Source organism: Ceratosolen solmsi, unplaced genomic scaffold (assembly GCF_000503995.2).
Source record: "Ceratosolen solmsi marchali unplaced genomic scaffold, CerSol_1.0 scaffold2, whole genome shotgun sequence".
NCBI classification, from domain to species: Eukaryota; Metazoa; Arthropoda; class Insecta; order Hymenoptera; family Agaonidae; genus Ceratosolen; species Ceratosolen solmsi.
This window is the reverse complement of record NW_011948422.1, coordinates 2,835,801-2,852,288: the sequence shown is the minus strand read 5'-3', so window position 1 is coordinate 2,852,288 and position 16,488 is coordinate 2,835,801. Positions and strand designations below refer to the sequence as shown.

Here is a 16,488-nt window from a genome sequence, read left to right as displayed (position 1 = left end):
CGATTCTACTGAACACACTGCTTCTGTTACTGCTGTCGTGCTTTATACATTGTAACTGCGATGAATCTCCGACACACGCGGGCTGTCGAGGAGAAAATAAGAGAAAATAAGCGGATGGAGGGGTGGGGGTGGGGGTATTAAAAGAATTTATGGAAGAATGGTAAGATGAATTATAAATTGGCTACGTTGGTGAAGGAAAATGCGAAAAGTAAGAGAAATGAGACGAATGAGATAGAAAATGAGGAGAAGAAGGATGGTGAGAAATCACGATTTGCGTGCTGCAGCGACGATTGCGTTTTGTCGACTACTTGTACAGTAGCTATGGAGGTGTACTGTGAAAACCAAAAGGAGATAGAACGAGGGAGAGATGACGGCACGCGCGCGCGCGTTCCCGACTCGAAAACACCGAACGCGCGCAACTCTCTCGAAAATGAGTGTTCCCGCCTCGCCCATCGTTTCTTCTCCCTCTATCCCTCTATCCTCCCCCTTATCGCTCCATTTATCGCTCACTCCTCGTCACTCCTTCTCTCCCTCTATCGATATACCTATCTATCCTTGCATCTCTTTATCTGTTGCACAATCATCTGCACAAATCCTCTCTCTATCTTAAACATTATACTTTACTATGAATATTTTATTAGTGAAAGTAGTATTATAAAAGTTAAAGTTATATAATAAATCTTTCGATTATTTCTACCTTTTTTTTTCAGAGATAATGTATAATGTACGCGTCTTATTATTAGATACGCAGTAAACATATTACAAAAGAAATTCGACAGTAATATTAGTAGATAAATCTTGAGTAAAAATTCAAATTTATAACATTCAAAATTTGTAAAAGCATACTATCAATTTTTTTACAAACTTAGTTAAAATGTCCGAAGAATGAAGGGGAGAGAGAGAGAGAGAGAGAGAGAGAGAGAGAACATAATTCTCTCGAACTAACATATTATTGAGACTTTTGAAAGGACCCATTACTCTTCTTTTTATCTCGATTATATATAGCCATTTCTCTCTAGAACAATTTTTCAATAGATATCACACAATGAATACATAAAAAATTATCAAATTTTCAGTCTTTGTAGATCTCATGCTTTCTATTTATTATATGAATTTTATGATTCATTATTAACGATTTTATTAACCTACTTTCAAAATATTTACAAATTTTTGTTAATATATTATACCAATCGACCATTTATTATTATATTTTTTATCTTTTTTTGATTTCATAATTTTTCACATTAAATTTAACACCAATCTCCGCAATAAATTGATCCAATCCATAAATGTTTATAATTGACTAATTTTTATTTTACTTATAACTATAAAACATAAACGCATTTAACTTTTCCATTTTTTTCCGAAAATTCAATGCGCTGTTTTATTTTTTTTTTATTATAACTATGTGTTACCCTTATCCCGATCTGTATGATACTAATATGACAATATTGCTTCAAAAAATAAATTGAACTTTATCTCGCAGGAATACGATTTTAATTACGATATGCAACGTGTATATGCTCATTACCCAAATATTTATTTTCATGTGCGTATCGAAATTAAGGGAATTTATTATTTTATTTTAACCAGTAATGGAACCTTGAATTGTAAACTTCAAACTTCAACTTTAAACCTAATGAAAAATAAAACTGTTAAATCAGTAAAATACGATATTAAGTACATCATAGTATGAATTTTATAAATATTAATTGCATCAAACGTTGTATTACTTTACGCACATCGTAGATATTAATTAACATTAAATTATGTATGTGTATGCGAATGTGGGAGGGAGGTATGTAAGTCATAAATATTTATTATAGTACTTTTTTTATTATAAACAATTTTACCACTATATTATATTCGCCATATTATTTCTTAATTTCTTTTCACGTACTCATACCTGGAATCTAACTATATAATTTGTTTTTCCGTTTTTGTATGCTGGACACATGAATGACAGTACGATGAATGTCCTTTAATTCGGAATTTATAACTAAATTTATAAATCATGATCATTTACATAAAATGGCAGAATCTGCATTTCAGTTATACATATATATACTTCATTTTTATAATATGTCATATTATTAATAATTATATTAGAATAATGATATTGTTTTTATAAAAACTAAAATTACATTACATGATTACAAAATGAAGATTTTTGTCTCAAAAATAAAATTATTTTTGAGAAAATTATTAATAATAAAATCTTAAAAACAAGTTATATGGATTAAATGAAATAAAATCTTAACATTTATAAAAAAAAAATTATTACTATTTCTTATAAAAAAATTTAAAAATTAGAAACAGCAATGCTCGCATTGTATAAAAATTATATTTAAATAATAATTTGCATGCAATAATTATTTTTCCAATATATCGTATATATTTGATATAATATTAATAATATACATCATATTATTAGTAATGAAACATAAAAAATACTTTTAACAGAAGTTAATGTCACCAGCTTATAGTACAGTTTTTGTTTTTATTTTAGTAATACGCGTTATCACTAATATAAATATATAAAGTATGCTGTAGCAATATAATATTCTTATTTCTATAACATTATAATATTATTCAAGTTATATCGAGTTATATGTTTAACCGTAAACAAATACTTTTCATTAATTTCACTTTTAGAATTACTATAGCTAATTTCATTTTTTCAGTTAGAGGATAAAATAAAATAACTTATTAATAATAGCAAAAACAAATTTACCTCGATTTATTGTAGTATATTTAACATAAATGTTCATTGCATATACATTTGTGTAAAATTTTCTATTCAGGTTATTGATTTTTTCTCTTTTGTTATCATCTTTTTCTTATATGACTTTGATATTTAGATATTTAAAACGTTTTTATTACCTCCTGTATTTATATTAAAGTTTTATTTTTATTTTTATTTTCTTTTATAAGGTTACATGTAGATCGTAAATGTAAGCACGATATAATAAATTTTATAGGATGTACATGATAAAGCGACTGTAATAAAAAGAAAATCGTACTGTGAGAAATTATGAGATAAATTTTCATTTATAATGCTTATAATTATTTTCATTATTAAGCAAAAAATTCTATAAAAATTAATGTTATTATAAAAACAGTTAAAAAAAGATATATAGTTACATAATAAATTAATTAATAAGTTCTATTTGCAACTGATTTGAAAATTTGGGATTTTAGATACCTAAATCAAAATTGAATAATTTGATTAACCAAAAGTGAAACTCTATATATTTTTTGAAATAATTTATCCTATTTTATATCATTCATAATTGTTTGGTTATTAGGGATAAAAATACATTATTTTACATAAATATAAATGGTATATTATTACGCATACATTAAATTTTATAAAATATTTGATTACCTTACAATATTGAATTTCTATAATATCGAACATATAATATATTTCCAATAATATATTAATGTTCTGGTACATAATAGTTATGTGTAAAGAAATAAAAATTATATTAAGAAAAAACAAATTAACGTCAATTATAATATTTTGGAATACCATTCTTATATTGAAAATTTACAATTGCACGTTATACTGGTAATTATATATACATATTTTTTGGCAAATTTGTTTAAATATTTATAATTTATATTACAGTTACAATTTGCAGTAAAATACATTAACATTTAGATAACATTTAATCCATTATTGGATATTTAAAAAATAATTGAATTTCGCTTTAGGATGTAATCCTGAATTTATATAATATTTAATTGAATAAATAATTATATAATATATTTAAAATAGCTTTAGAAAATAAAACCATAATCAAAAAAGTACCCCATACATAGTAATAATCTACTAAAGCCATCTACAAAAGTCCTAAAAATATATTGGATTAATAGCATAGTTTGGCTTAGTATGAATCATATTTTACAAATTGGAGAAATATATACATATATATATATATATTTTTTTTTTTTTAATGAGAAGTTAAGTATCTGAGAAAAAAAGCTAGATATAGAAAATATTAGAAAATATTATAGAATACAAATATAAATAAATATTTATTATCTATGTAATTAACAACGATTTCATAGACAATGTTTAATATCTTCTTTCATTACCAAATTTATTAAAATTTTTCATTTATTAACATTTTAGTTCACTTTATTTTTGTCTTTCCTTATAAAATACTTTCATTTTAATTTTTTATATATAATTTATATTATATTCTTATTCTCGATATATGTTAAGCCTGAGATACTGTTTAATATTCTTATAATACTTATAAATTCATTTCCAAATGATTTGGTCATAAACCTCTTAGTAGCATATTACAATTATATTAATTCTGCATCTGTTAACATAATTTCCTTTCGAATTTTTAACTTTTATTCTATTTATTTACGATCCTCCGCTAAATTAAGATAATATTCATAATGTAATATTTGACTTATGCTATAGGAAAATCCTTCATCAGTATATAATTCAGTATATAACACTGTATTAGTGAATAATATCAAAAATAACATTAATTAAGAGATGCGCAGAGATTCGATTATTTTAATGCATATTTTAAATGGTTTTCAATAAATGTATATTGTGTCTATTACCCAATATCAATACATTCCAAAGGATTAAATAATTACAATATGCTGACTAATTTTACATATTTCGAATTCATTTAATCATAAATGTCTTCTTTGGTAATAGAAAATTTTTTTCCAATACAGTGAATACAATAAATAATGAAATATTTTTATATTCTCTATAATCTATTGTAATTAAAAATAAGATAATTATTACATTATTAAAATCTATAGGATTTTTGTTATGAATAAAATTATTTGATTTTCATATAGTATTTATAGTTTTCTTCCACTATAGTAATTGGGAAATAGCTTAAAACGCTTAAAAATTCTTTTCTACAATGTATCAGAAGTAATTTCAAAATAGAAAATTGTAATACATTAACCAATTTTATCCGTAGATATTTATGAAAAAGTAAATTTTTTAAAAATTCAATATATTATTGCAAATATATTGATAATGTTTTACGAAATAAACACATTATATCTATTATTAAATAAATTATAAATACCATCACCGAATAACTTAAAATATTTTTATAACGAATTTAAGAATGTTATATTTTCTTATTAGTAATACACGGCGTAAATTTGAAATACCTTTTGTAATAAACTAAATATTGTAGAATATTTAATTTTACAGTTATAATTTAATTGTTACCCTGAACCAATTCAAAATAGAATATCAAAATTTTTTTATTTCATTTGGTTCCCATTCTTTAATTTATCAATATAATTAAAAGAATTTCCAAATAAGAATAACGAAGAAATAACAAAATAGTAATTGCCTATAAATAAATAAAATAGTTAGTAAAGTTAGTAATATATTTAATGCACTTATAAAAATAGATTTCTTTTTCTTATAAAATTTATTAATCTAGTGAAATAATGTAGTATTTCAAATTAAAAAAGTGAATATTTAAAATAATTGAATTCTCAATTTATTATAATATTTTGTGTAGATTATACAGACTAAAATTATTCTTTGAAAATTTTAATATAATAAATATTATATTCATATATAACTTGCAAATTTATAATTTCTGATAAGATATTATTCCTATAATTACTAAAAAATATATATTCAAAGCTTTTTAGAATTTATTACATTTCAAATCACTTAACTTTTTATATTGAAAATTTTGGAATCATTCATCCTATTTTCGGATAATTAATTATATAATTAATATCATTGGATTTTTCTATTAAATTATAATGTTTTATATAAGTTCAGCATAAGTATATATTAATTATACATTTATTAATATTTATTATTCGCTCAGTTATATTAAAAATTAGTGATATAAAATATGAATAGTAAATTATAAAGATTAATTTTGTAATTTCATTTGTATATAAAAAATACCCCAAAACGACCATTTGAGTTCATTATCAATTCATTTATATTTTTATTTATATTCGTAATACATCTAAAATGTAACTTTAATAAATGCTTTTCTAAAACTACTAAAATATATTATTCTTTGTTAGACAACAAATTTTATTTATTAACATCGTTTCCTACTAATGTCTTTTCTTTATTATTATTATTACCTTATTTTATTGGTCATTATTATTATATATTATATATATATATATATATATATATATATATATTATATAATTGTTATATATTATTAAATAAATATATAATAAAATAATATATAATAAATTAATCATTACCTTAATTTATTCATTATACTTTTTTCAAAAAATTATAATTTTCACATTTTTTGTATTTCTTTTCTTTTTTTAATTCGTATAAAATTATTGTTAAATTGTGATGATATTAGTACTATAAACGCCGGCTTAATAAATACTGAGTATAAATTTAATAATCATAAATATAAATCATAAACATCAACATATTTATTATATTATTTATCATTTCGTATAATTTTAAATATAAAAAGAATTCCGATTGTTACTGTCAAAGTTTTATAATCTCCTAATGAAGAAATAGTTACATCTTATTTCTTCATCGTTTTGTTTGGAATACTAATGAAAGTCACTTTGTAAACAGGCTACGTAAAAAGGCGCGAAGGACTTCTTTAGTCAGCTCTGTTCGTGACAAAAAAGTTAAAAATAAATTTTAGAGATGTTTAAAAGAATTGTTAACGTTTTTAATTATTCGCATATCAATTATTTCGCGTAAATTGATACTAAAAAGTACGCTTCGTTTGTTCAATGTATTGTAAAAGTTTATTATAATTTATTTGTATAATGTAGAAAAAAAGGCAAGTTTAATAAAGCTAAAGTATTATTTAATAGACAATCTATATTTGCATCGATATTTAAAAATTTCTTATGCCAGATACGCCATATTTATATTTTCTCAATGAAGATTTAATATAATTTATTAATATTTAATAAATAATATAAAATATTTTTCATTTTATTCCAATATGCACGTTACGCCACAAAATTTTAATATTAAAACAACAGTAAATTATTTTGCAAGAGAAAGTTTCATAATTATATTAAAGGATAAATGTTTAAACATTGATAAATGGAATTGAATGGTAATATAATGGAAACATCCTATATTGTCTGGAAAAAAGTTTAATTGTTGAATGTTATGTATGATAAATATTTATTAAATACTATAACTGAATATCACTTAATCTATTATGAGTATTATCAACAATAATGATTATTATTTGATATAGCAATGATTGATTAATATAATTTACGAATAATCGAAGTTATTATTCTTCATATCTGTATGCCGAATAAGCAGTCAGATATATATTTTGTGTGTTGATGATTATTAATTAGGTATGAAGAAAAATTAAGTACGATAGGAGCACGATAGAAGATCTTGTAAAATGTTTTGTCCAAATCAATTAAAAAATACAGAAATTCGAAGAAACGATATTCGAATGAACAATTGAGAAAGTAATTATTAAGTAGATAATTTTCATCGATAGAAAAATATATATTAAATAACCAAAAACATGAATTAAATTAAATCATTTTTCGTCTCCCACTCAAAAGGTCGTTTTTTTTTTAAATATTAATAAGTCATTTTAGCGTTCATTCTTACGAAAATTCATTCTTTATAAAAAAAAATTAATTCTGTCAATAACCGTATTTTTTATAATAAGCAGAAAATAACAAAATTACATTTCACAGATATTACAGATAAAATAGTGAATTTTATTTTTAAAAATATTTTTCAGAGAGATTTGTTTTTATTTCATTAATCAAAGGTCAGTTTTCAAATGTTTTAATCTACAAAACTTGTTTAATGAAGCAATACATATTCAATTAAATGCAAACTATCGATTTCAATATAAATAAATTATATTACAAATTTTCATAATTAAGAATTCTATAATTTTTGATATGTTAAATAAAAATAAATGAATTATAATGTATGAAATAAAAACAACATATTAAATGATGAATTAGGCGATGTAAGTGACGTAGATTGAGTAACGTATTGAGCTCCTATTATTTAATTTAGAATATAAAAAATTATTTTATTAATTTGAATCAAAATAGATAAATAAATATTAATATATTGACATTAGTTAACCTGAAATTTAAAAGGTATTATTTATATATTAGAATATAATTTTATATTACAAAATATAAAAGGTATATTATTTTTTATATTTTATTTCAACGACTTTTCCTAAAGGAGAATAAAAATCAATTCAGTTTACTATAAGCCCCAATTATTTGTTATATATTGTGATAATTATGATTATGACACAAGAACGCTCATCGCTCTTCTATTTTTAAAAGTTTTTTTTTTTTTTTTTTTTTTTTTTTTTTTAGAAATTATTATGAAAAGCATCCTTTTCATAATTGAAAAGTTTAATAAGTTGAGAAATCCAAGTCTTGTCCAAGTTTCTTCTGTGCTTCAATAAAAAAATGTCTTATAATTTTTACTATATTTCTAGTTGTACATATATCAGTTCAGTCTCTATCCTACATTATCATTGAACTTTGTTTAAAGCACTGAATTGAAAAGGGGATATTTTTAAAACTTTCGCAATAATCGTGAAAAATTACAAGAAATATTGAATACGTAGATCAATTTTTAATCTCTGTATTCTGAATGAAATTTAACCAATAAGATATAAGAAAATATAAAAACAATCTAAAATGCCACTATTGATTTATTTACTGATTTCAATTTTTATTTTCCATTATAGTGTGCTCAATTCTCAGATAAAAATATATCATACATATTAACTTTTATAAAAGATTCTTTCTAATGTTTGCATGATTCGTTGGTCACATTCACCAGTGTCAGTAATTACTACATATCGGAGTGATCAATGTTACGTGCCTAAGGATGAGCCCTACGAAGGATGATTTATAATTTTGAAGGAGAAGAAAGGAGATATGGAGTGAGTAGACTTTGAATTGAAAATTTGCATCTTCAATTTGTTGGCGATTAACATGGGATGAGGGACTTTTTAAAATGCATTATCACAAAATATGAATGTCAAAAAAATTATCATTATGATATCATTAATATGTATAATTGAGATCTTGAGTTTCTTAAAAGATTATATAATAAAAATAAAGTACAATGATAAGAAAAAATTCTTTAAAATATAATTTGAGTTTTATTATCATAGATACATAGTAAATAGTAATTTTATAAATTAAAATTTAGCTGAAGCATTAAATTTTTAAATAAAATGCTTAAAAATCACGACCTCCTATATGCTCTTATTATTATAATTCGTATCACTCTTCATTTATTAATTTGTTCACGAAAATATGTAAAAAAAAAATTGCTCTGCAATCTTTTGTTGGTCGAAGCAATCTCTTTTGAAACCGAAGCGTGTATTTTTTTTAAGGAATGAGTTAACAGTCAAAGTTTTCATCGTCAGTGCATTCGAAGAAATATACATGTATTTTATATACACTTATAATATAGATAGAAAAATAATTAAATGTCTACACGACCAGCTTACCCCTGGAATTTGTGCATTTAAAATAGATAAATACGTTCTCGCACTATCATACAAATACAATTACATTTCACGAAATTCGCAGACAGATAGACAATGTTGTTTTTTCTTTGATTTGTATTTGAATATTTTTTTTTTGGTTTTCGATAATTCACATGATCGTAGATTAGTAGATTATTAATCACAATCGCCGATACATCAACGGTATTAACATAAATCATTAATATACAAAATGCATATGGCTCTGTAATTATAAAAAAAAAAAAAATATATATATATATATTTTAATTATTTATGCTTAATAAATTGAGCTTTAGCGTGAGATATTCCTTAATTAATTCAATCGAAATAAAATAAATTTTTTTAATCTAAGTTGTTTATAATTACGTTAAACGAAATAATGAAAATCGTATTACTTTCAATAGATATCAATAATTTAAAATTATTTTTATTACTGTTATTATAAATAAATATTTAGATTATAACGTGTAATGAAATTAAATTTCTATTATATTTTTCAGTATAGAGATATTCATATTATAATGATAAATATTACATTTAAAATTTTCATTCCTATTGTATCCTATGTGTGTATATATATATATATATATATATATATATATATACATTCGTACTTGATATGATCTTTCTGCGATTTTTATACGATTATAGTAATAGAAACTAGTATATAAATTTTTCATAACCAGCTCGTACTATAAATAAATATAAAAAATACAAGTTTACTTGTCAGCTGTAAAGGAGATGGTTTTATAATAAAGGTGTAAAGTTTATCGTAATTATTTTACATTCAAGCCTCAAAACATATTTATAGCAAAAACTATAGTGAGAAATAAGCGTTTATGAAAAATTATCGAAAGGAAAGTAATTATAAAAAAATATTTCATATACAAGAGCAATCGGAAATTGACGTACAGAATCCGGAAGATATCAGTCTCTTTGAGTAAGCAAGCACACGTCGTGTCTACGTCTGTCGAATGCACGAAAATCTTTAGCGACTATTCGAGAGAAAAAATTGGCCCTCGAAACCTGCTCGTTCTCACTAGCGATTTCAATTAACGAGTTTTCCGGACTTCATTTCACTTCCTCTTCGATCTTAGTCCTGTTCCGATGAGTCTTCCGCATCAAGAATTGTCTTGAAACAGAATGGTTGAAACGCGTAGCCTTGTCCTTCGTAAAATTTGCTCATAAATTCGACCCTGTAATAAGTATTATTACATTAAAAACTATTATGACATTTGATCAATTTTTCATTTCAAATCGATTCGTCTTTTACAATATTTTTTTTGCATTACGCACTTATGGCGATTAGCAATTCAAAGGAATAGAAACGTAACAGTTACGTCTCGTAAAAAGTCATTCGTATTGAAAAACAAAAATAATTTCAACGATATATTGCCAGAGTCAATTTGAAAACGTAAATAGATATTAATTGACAATGCTCTCGGATATTTTGTTCAAGTACAATATTTGGTATTTATAATAAGCTTAATTATTAAAAAAATTAAATAAGATAAAAAAAGCAGTCTCCGTTCGTTAGCTGTTGTACTTCATTATTTCCATAAATTTGTTCTCGCTATTGTATTGACGTATAAACAATAAATGTGATATTCTATATAACATGTAGCTGGTATATAATTAAGCAATGGGAAATTTCTACGTAATAACAATTCTATTACATTTTTGTATTAATAGAAATTACGTGGTAGTGAAATTGCTGCTATCGTAATACAATCATTGATAATATCATCATCTTTACTTACAAAAACTTTACTTCTATATAAACTTCTATATATCATAACTGTTATATATATATATATTATATATATATATATATATATATATATATATATATTCTTATATCTTATTGCCATATTGTTTCGAAGGAATAAAAATTTTTATTTCTAGGCTATTAATAATTATAGAAATGTGTGAAACGCATAAAACGTTTATGTTTAGATGTAAGAGTAATTGATTTGTGTAACAGAATCGAACCCAATCGCTGTCGATAAATTCAGTGCAGGGCGTCTTGTTATATAATTTAAAGCACTATTTAAAGTAAGAAAAGAATAGTATCGTAATGATTATTATAAGCTGTATAGAAGAAGAATTTATAACCATAGAGGTATTTGTAATCAAGCATTAGTCGAATATAGTAAATCCAGTTAGTAATATCAACTATGATAACGCTACGATAAACCGTGCTATCGTCGTCGCTTGAAAGAGAATTATTTCTTACTTGTACCCGTCATAACTGCCGTTAAAATGTACTTCTATTCATTTAACTACATCTTTTGTACTTTAAGTTAAATTGAAATTACTACATTATAGTATCGTATTGTGTTGTAATGAATGAAACGGCACAAGTTGTTCAATATGTATAATCAATAAATAGTAAATACACGCGAAACTTCTTTTTCTTCTTCTTTTCTTTCATTTATACCGATGCATTATTTATTAATTTATTACGTTATTGTGCGTATTCGATGTTAAACTAAATTTTATTCAATGTTATAGATTTTCGGGGCACATACATAATGACCTCATTTTTTAAATGATATGATTCTAAAAAAGAATATATACTTGATTTGTGATTAATTTTGATATGAATAATAATAAAATCATCTCTAATTATAAAGTTACGTACAATTTTATTTTTATTTAAATATTTAAATTTGAGGAATTTTTTAAAGCGTGAAATTATTGAAAATCTACTGAATTCGCAGACAGCATTGACAAGCTGATTTACGAAGCTGACTGACACAAGGTTTACACGATATTAAACCTTTTAAGTTGCAAATAATATTATTATATATAATGAAAGTAGATAAAATAATAAACAGACACTTGTTTATTTTTTTTTTTTTTTGTTTTTTTTTTTTGTTTTGTTAATTTCTCCTATTATATTTGATTGTAATTTTTTTTCAGAATACTATTTTAAAAAGTTTAGAAGAGTTGTTTATAAAAAAATGTACGCAAATAAGCGAGAATGACGAATTTAATGGCGGGCCGATAGAGCTATATAGACTCTTTAAGAAAATCGCGGAGATTGATTTCCATATTTGAATAGAAGGTTGTAATGAATGAATTTGAACGAGTCCATGAGCCCATTCACAGGCAAAATATTCAAGTCCAAGATAGTAAAGCAGCCTTAACATACAACTTTGCTGAAACTATATCGAAACATGGAGGTAGATGTGTTGAGTGAACTCGACATTTTACACAGATATTATCAATAATCTAGCAATTACAGTTTGCCATTAGTATTGCAGATTGAAGTGACACGATCAATGAAACGGGTGAGATTTCGTTTCTACATAATGACTATATTTTTGCAATAATTTAGAGCAGACGTGCGAATATTACACGCATAGTCAATATGGATAGAGTAGGGAAAATTATAAATTATGAATATTACTAATAAGGTTGAGGAAGCTGATGCAAGTTAAAACTTTTAATAAAATTAGATTATCCGATACTTTTTCCAGCATACATCATTATACTTTGTGCATTTACTATCATACTGATAACACTAGAATCTGAGTAATAATTATAAATAACTATCGACGATTCATAAGTACATTTTTCCATGATTAATTGACTTGGATAACTTGTTAGGTTAAAAGTAGCCCTTACCAATGAAGACGCAGCGTGTGAAGGAAGGCAGACAGACCCTCCATCATAACTAGAATCGCTAGGGTGAAAAATGCCCAGGCTCCAAATGCCACGAAAAGGAACAGGGATTTGGTCCAGTCGTCTCCCTCGGCTCCCAGGCCAAAGTGGAGCACCATGTTCCATAATACCTCGGAAAGCTGAGCATGCGCGAGCGACAAGGCCCACAATCTTAGATACGAGGCCGTGTGCGATATCGTCGAGAGAATATACTCGATCGTGTGGATCGCCTGATGAATCATTATCTCGCCGAAGGAGTCATGATCCTCGTGAACGGTGGCAGTAGCGTTGCTCGGGCTTGCCGAACCATTGCTCGTTTGAAGCTCGATGTCTTGATGGGAGGCTGAGCCATTCGTCTGCAGCGAGAGAATATTTTTATTTTTCAGTAAAAATAATCACTTACTATATAATGAAGCCGTAGTTACAGCAAAAGATATTTTATCCTTATAAATGTCTGGTATTAAGATTTAATGTGACATTAATCGAGAACATACATTACAACAATTAGATAACAATGAATAATCATAATGGCCAACTCACATAAACTTTACCCTTGGCGTTCTTTTTCGTGCACAATACGAAAAGTGGCTTTCCAAAAAGTAATAATGGTATGCAGGCGAGAGCGGAGAAAACGCAAACTTTCTGAAGCACAGCTTGCCCGGTAAACATAAATTCATCACAGCCGGGTGGAACCTTGGAGCTCCCAAAGAGCATCATATTGATAAATGTTATTAGAATTGATGGGGCGCAGCTTTCCGAATATCTCCCTTTAATGAAAGTACAAAATGTTTATTAAAATTTCACATAATTCACAGAATAATGCTCGCAAGAGGTGAGTTAAGTGGTTTATGCGCGCAAAATTATGAAGCAGCATTAAATGGTACGGCGATTTATATTAATAAACGACAATTTAGTAAATAATCAAGAATTTGCGCTAGTGAATAGTAATTATTTATTGTAGAGATAAGGAAGCACGATGAAGATAAACGAGGAGTGAAATGAAGTAGAAAGACGAAGAATAGTAAAATTCTTACCTTTATTCGATGCACTATATATAACCCACTTGATAAACATAAGAGACACCAAGTATGCAAAAAGTAGTAGCAAGAATATAAGTTGTGGTAGGAACTCTAGGAAGAAACTGGCGTATTTCTTGAAATGCCTGGTATCGGATAAGAATACAAAAATTGGTTAATTCCTTGTTATTAAAGCGAGGTCAAGAATAATAGAAGAAAGAAAAAAATGTGGAAAAAAAAAAAAAAAAAATAAATTAAACTTATAATAATTATTGAATAATATTATGAATAATAGTAATATTAATAGTAATAGTAATGATAAGAGCAATTTATTAAAAAAAAAAAAAAAAAAAAAAAAAAAAAAAAAGTAAATAAATTTAAAAAAATTATAAAGATATAAAGATTTTCAATTTGCATTGTCTGAATATTGAATTTTTTTAATAAAATTCTTCTACTAATTGCTAATTGACATTAAATTATACGTTATTGGTGGATTAAGTAATATAAATATTGTCGTAATATTTTTAATGTAAACGATTGTTGTACTCGACTCTGAATACCTATGAAAATACAGTTAGTCGCACACTTACACAATATTGACGACGCTCATGCAAACGCCAAAAATCATGTGAACAACGCCAAATATTATCGAAAGTTTCATCTTATATGAATTTAAAAATATAATCTTGTTCTCTGCCAACATCCACACTGGATCCATGCCAACGGGATAGGGATATTGTACGTAAGAATCCTTTGGATCTAGCGTTATCATCTTGGATTTTTGAATGATATCGAGGGTGTAATTATCGTTGACGTACCAATTGGATCGGAATACATTAACGGATTTAGAGAACACATCGTTATAGATGATACCTGTGTATATAGAGAACAAGCCCATAAGAAGGATGATGTACCGACCACCGAAAAATATATTCCAAATTTCGTTGGTCGATCTTTTGGCCAATAATTTCTTTTCCCAGCCAACCATATAAGCTCCGAATAAAAACATTATGAGTCCTGTAAGAATAAAATTTACAGACCATTAAATTATAAAAATAAATAATAATAAATAAAATTTTTTCATTCAATAAAATAATGATTATTAATTCCCCAACTACTTTATTAATTACAAATTTAATATTAACAATATACGACTGACTGATATAGCAGCTTAAACTTAATACTTATTTATAGATAATGAAAAATAAATAAACTTTAAATATATAGTTTCTTTTTTTTTTTTCTATTAGAAGATAATGATAGCTCGATAAGAATTACCTCTCCATTGTAGTGCCAAAATCATGAGAAAAATGAATATCGTTAACCATCAAAAATATAAACAGCATAAATGCATAAGAAATTTTCTTGTTTCTCAAATATATATACATATATATATATATATATATATATATATATATATATATATATATACATATATATATGTGTGTGTGTGTGTGTGTTTTTTTTATACTTGCCGTGGCCAGCATCACCGAACATTATACTGAAGAGAAATGGAAATGTGACGATGGTGTAAAGTGCGGGATTTGCTTCGCGATAAGATGCGACACCATAAGCATCTATTAAATTTTGAAAACCTCGTGTAAATCGATTTGTTCTGTTAAATGTAGGCGGATCCTCATCCGTATGAATTACGTTGAGAAACGAAGGAATGGAATTGCCACAGAGCCGCTAAAAATATTATTTTCATAAATAATATCCCCCGTTATATACGGCAATTTACGTGCATTTTATGTGTATTATACACGTTGGCTACATAATAACGCTTCAACGCTTCAACTCTGACGTTTTACTAAGCGACAATAGAACGAAATATTTATCAATATAGTGCATACCGATCCTTCGCTCAAACAATTTTGCACAATGGTTAGATCGGCCATTGGCACCCAACACTCTCCAATAAGACACTTCTTCGATACGTCCATGTTAAAAAGATTCATTGTATGATAAATCGCCTTCATCTTACGCACCATAATTGTCCAGTTTGGCAATTCTTTGGCAACATTGTGAAGAACGCGTTGACGATGATCGTGCGTTTGATTCAATACCTAAAATAACGCATACTAGTACATTACAATTTAATTGTCTGCCTCGCATAAAAAAAAAAAAAAAGAACAGAAATCGTTAAAGTCCTTTAGTTTTATCGTGTAATGAATGAATGCTTAAACATAAAAAAAAAAAAAAAAAAAATATGAAAATCTTTGTCAACATACTACTCTTAGATCAATCATATGAAGCGCAAAGTCATCGGTATAACA

General features: G+C 25.4%; 1 protein-coding gene across 5 annotated transcripts in view; it reads right to left on the bottom strand.

Moving 5' to 3' along the window:
- Window positions 1-10,367: 10,367 nt before the first annotated feature.
- The window catches only part of Vha100-2 (V-type ATPase subunit a family protein Vha100-2), a 51,352-nt gene continuing 45,231 nt past the window's right edge, over window positions 10,368-16,488 (bottom strand). For all 5 annotated transcript variants that reach the window (XM_011499058.1, XM_011499060.1, XM_011499059.1 and 2 more), the window contains exons 8-14: window positions 16,066-16,278; window positions 15,688-15,901; window positions 14,803-15,229; window positions 14,231-14,358; window positions 13,737-13,963; window positions 13,161-13,552; window positions 10,368-10,723 (exon numbers count right to left, since the gene is read on the bottom strand). In XM_011499058.1, the coding sequence (XP_011497360.1) occupies window positions 10,621-10,723; window positions 13,161-13,552; window positions 13,737-13,963; window positions 14,231-14,358; window positions 14,803-15,229; window positions 15,688-15,901; window positions 16,066-16,278 (1,704 nt within the window). In that variant the 3' untranslated portion in view covers window positions 10,368-10,620. The remainder of the gene's footprint in view (window positions 10,724-13,160; window positions 13,553-13,736; window positions 13,964-14,230; window positions 14,359-14,802; window positions 15,230-15,687; window positions 15,902-16,065; window positions 16,279-16,488) is intronic.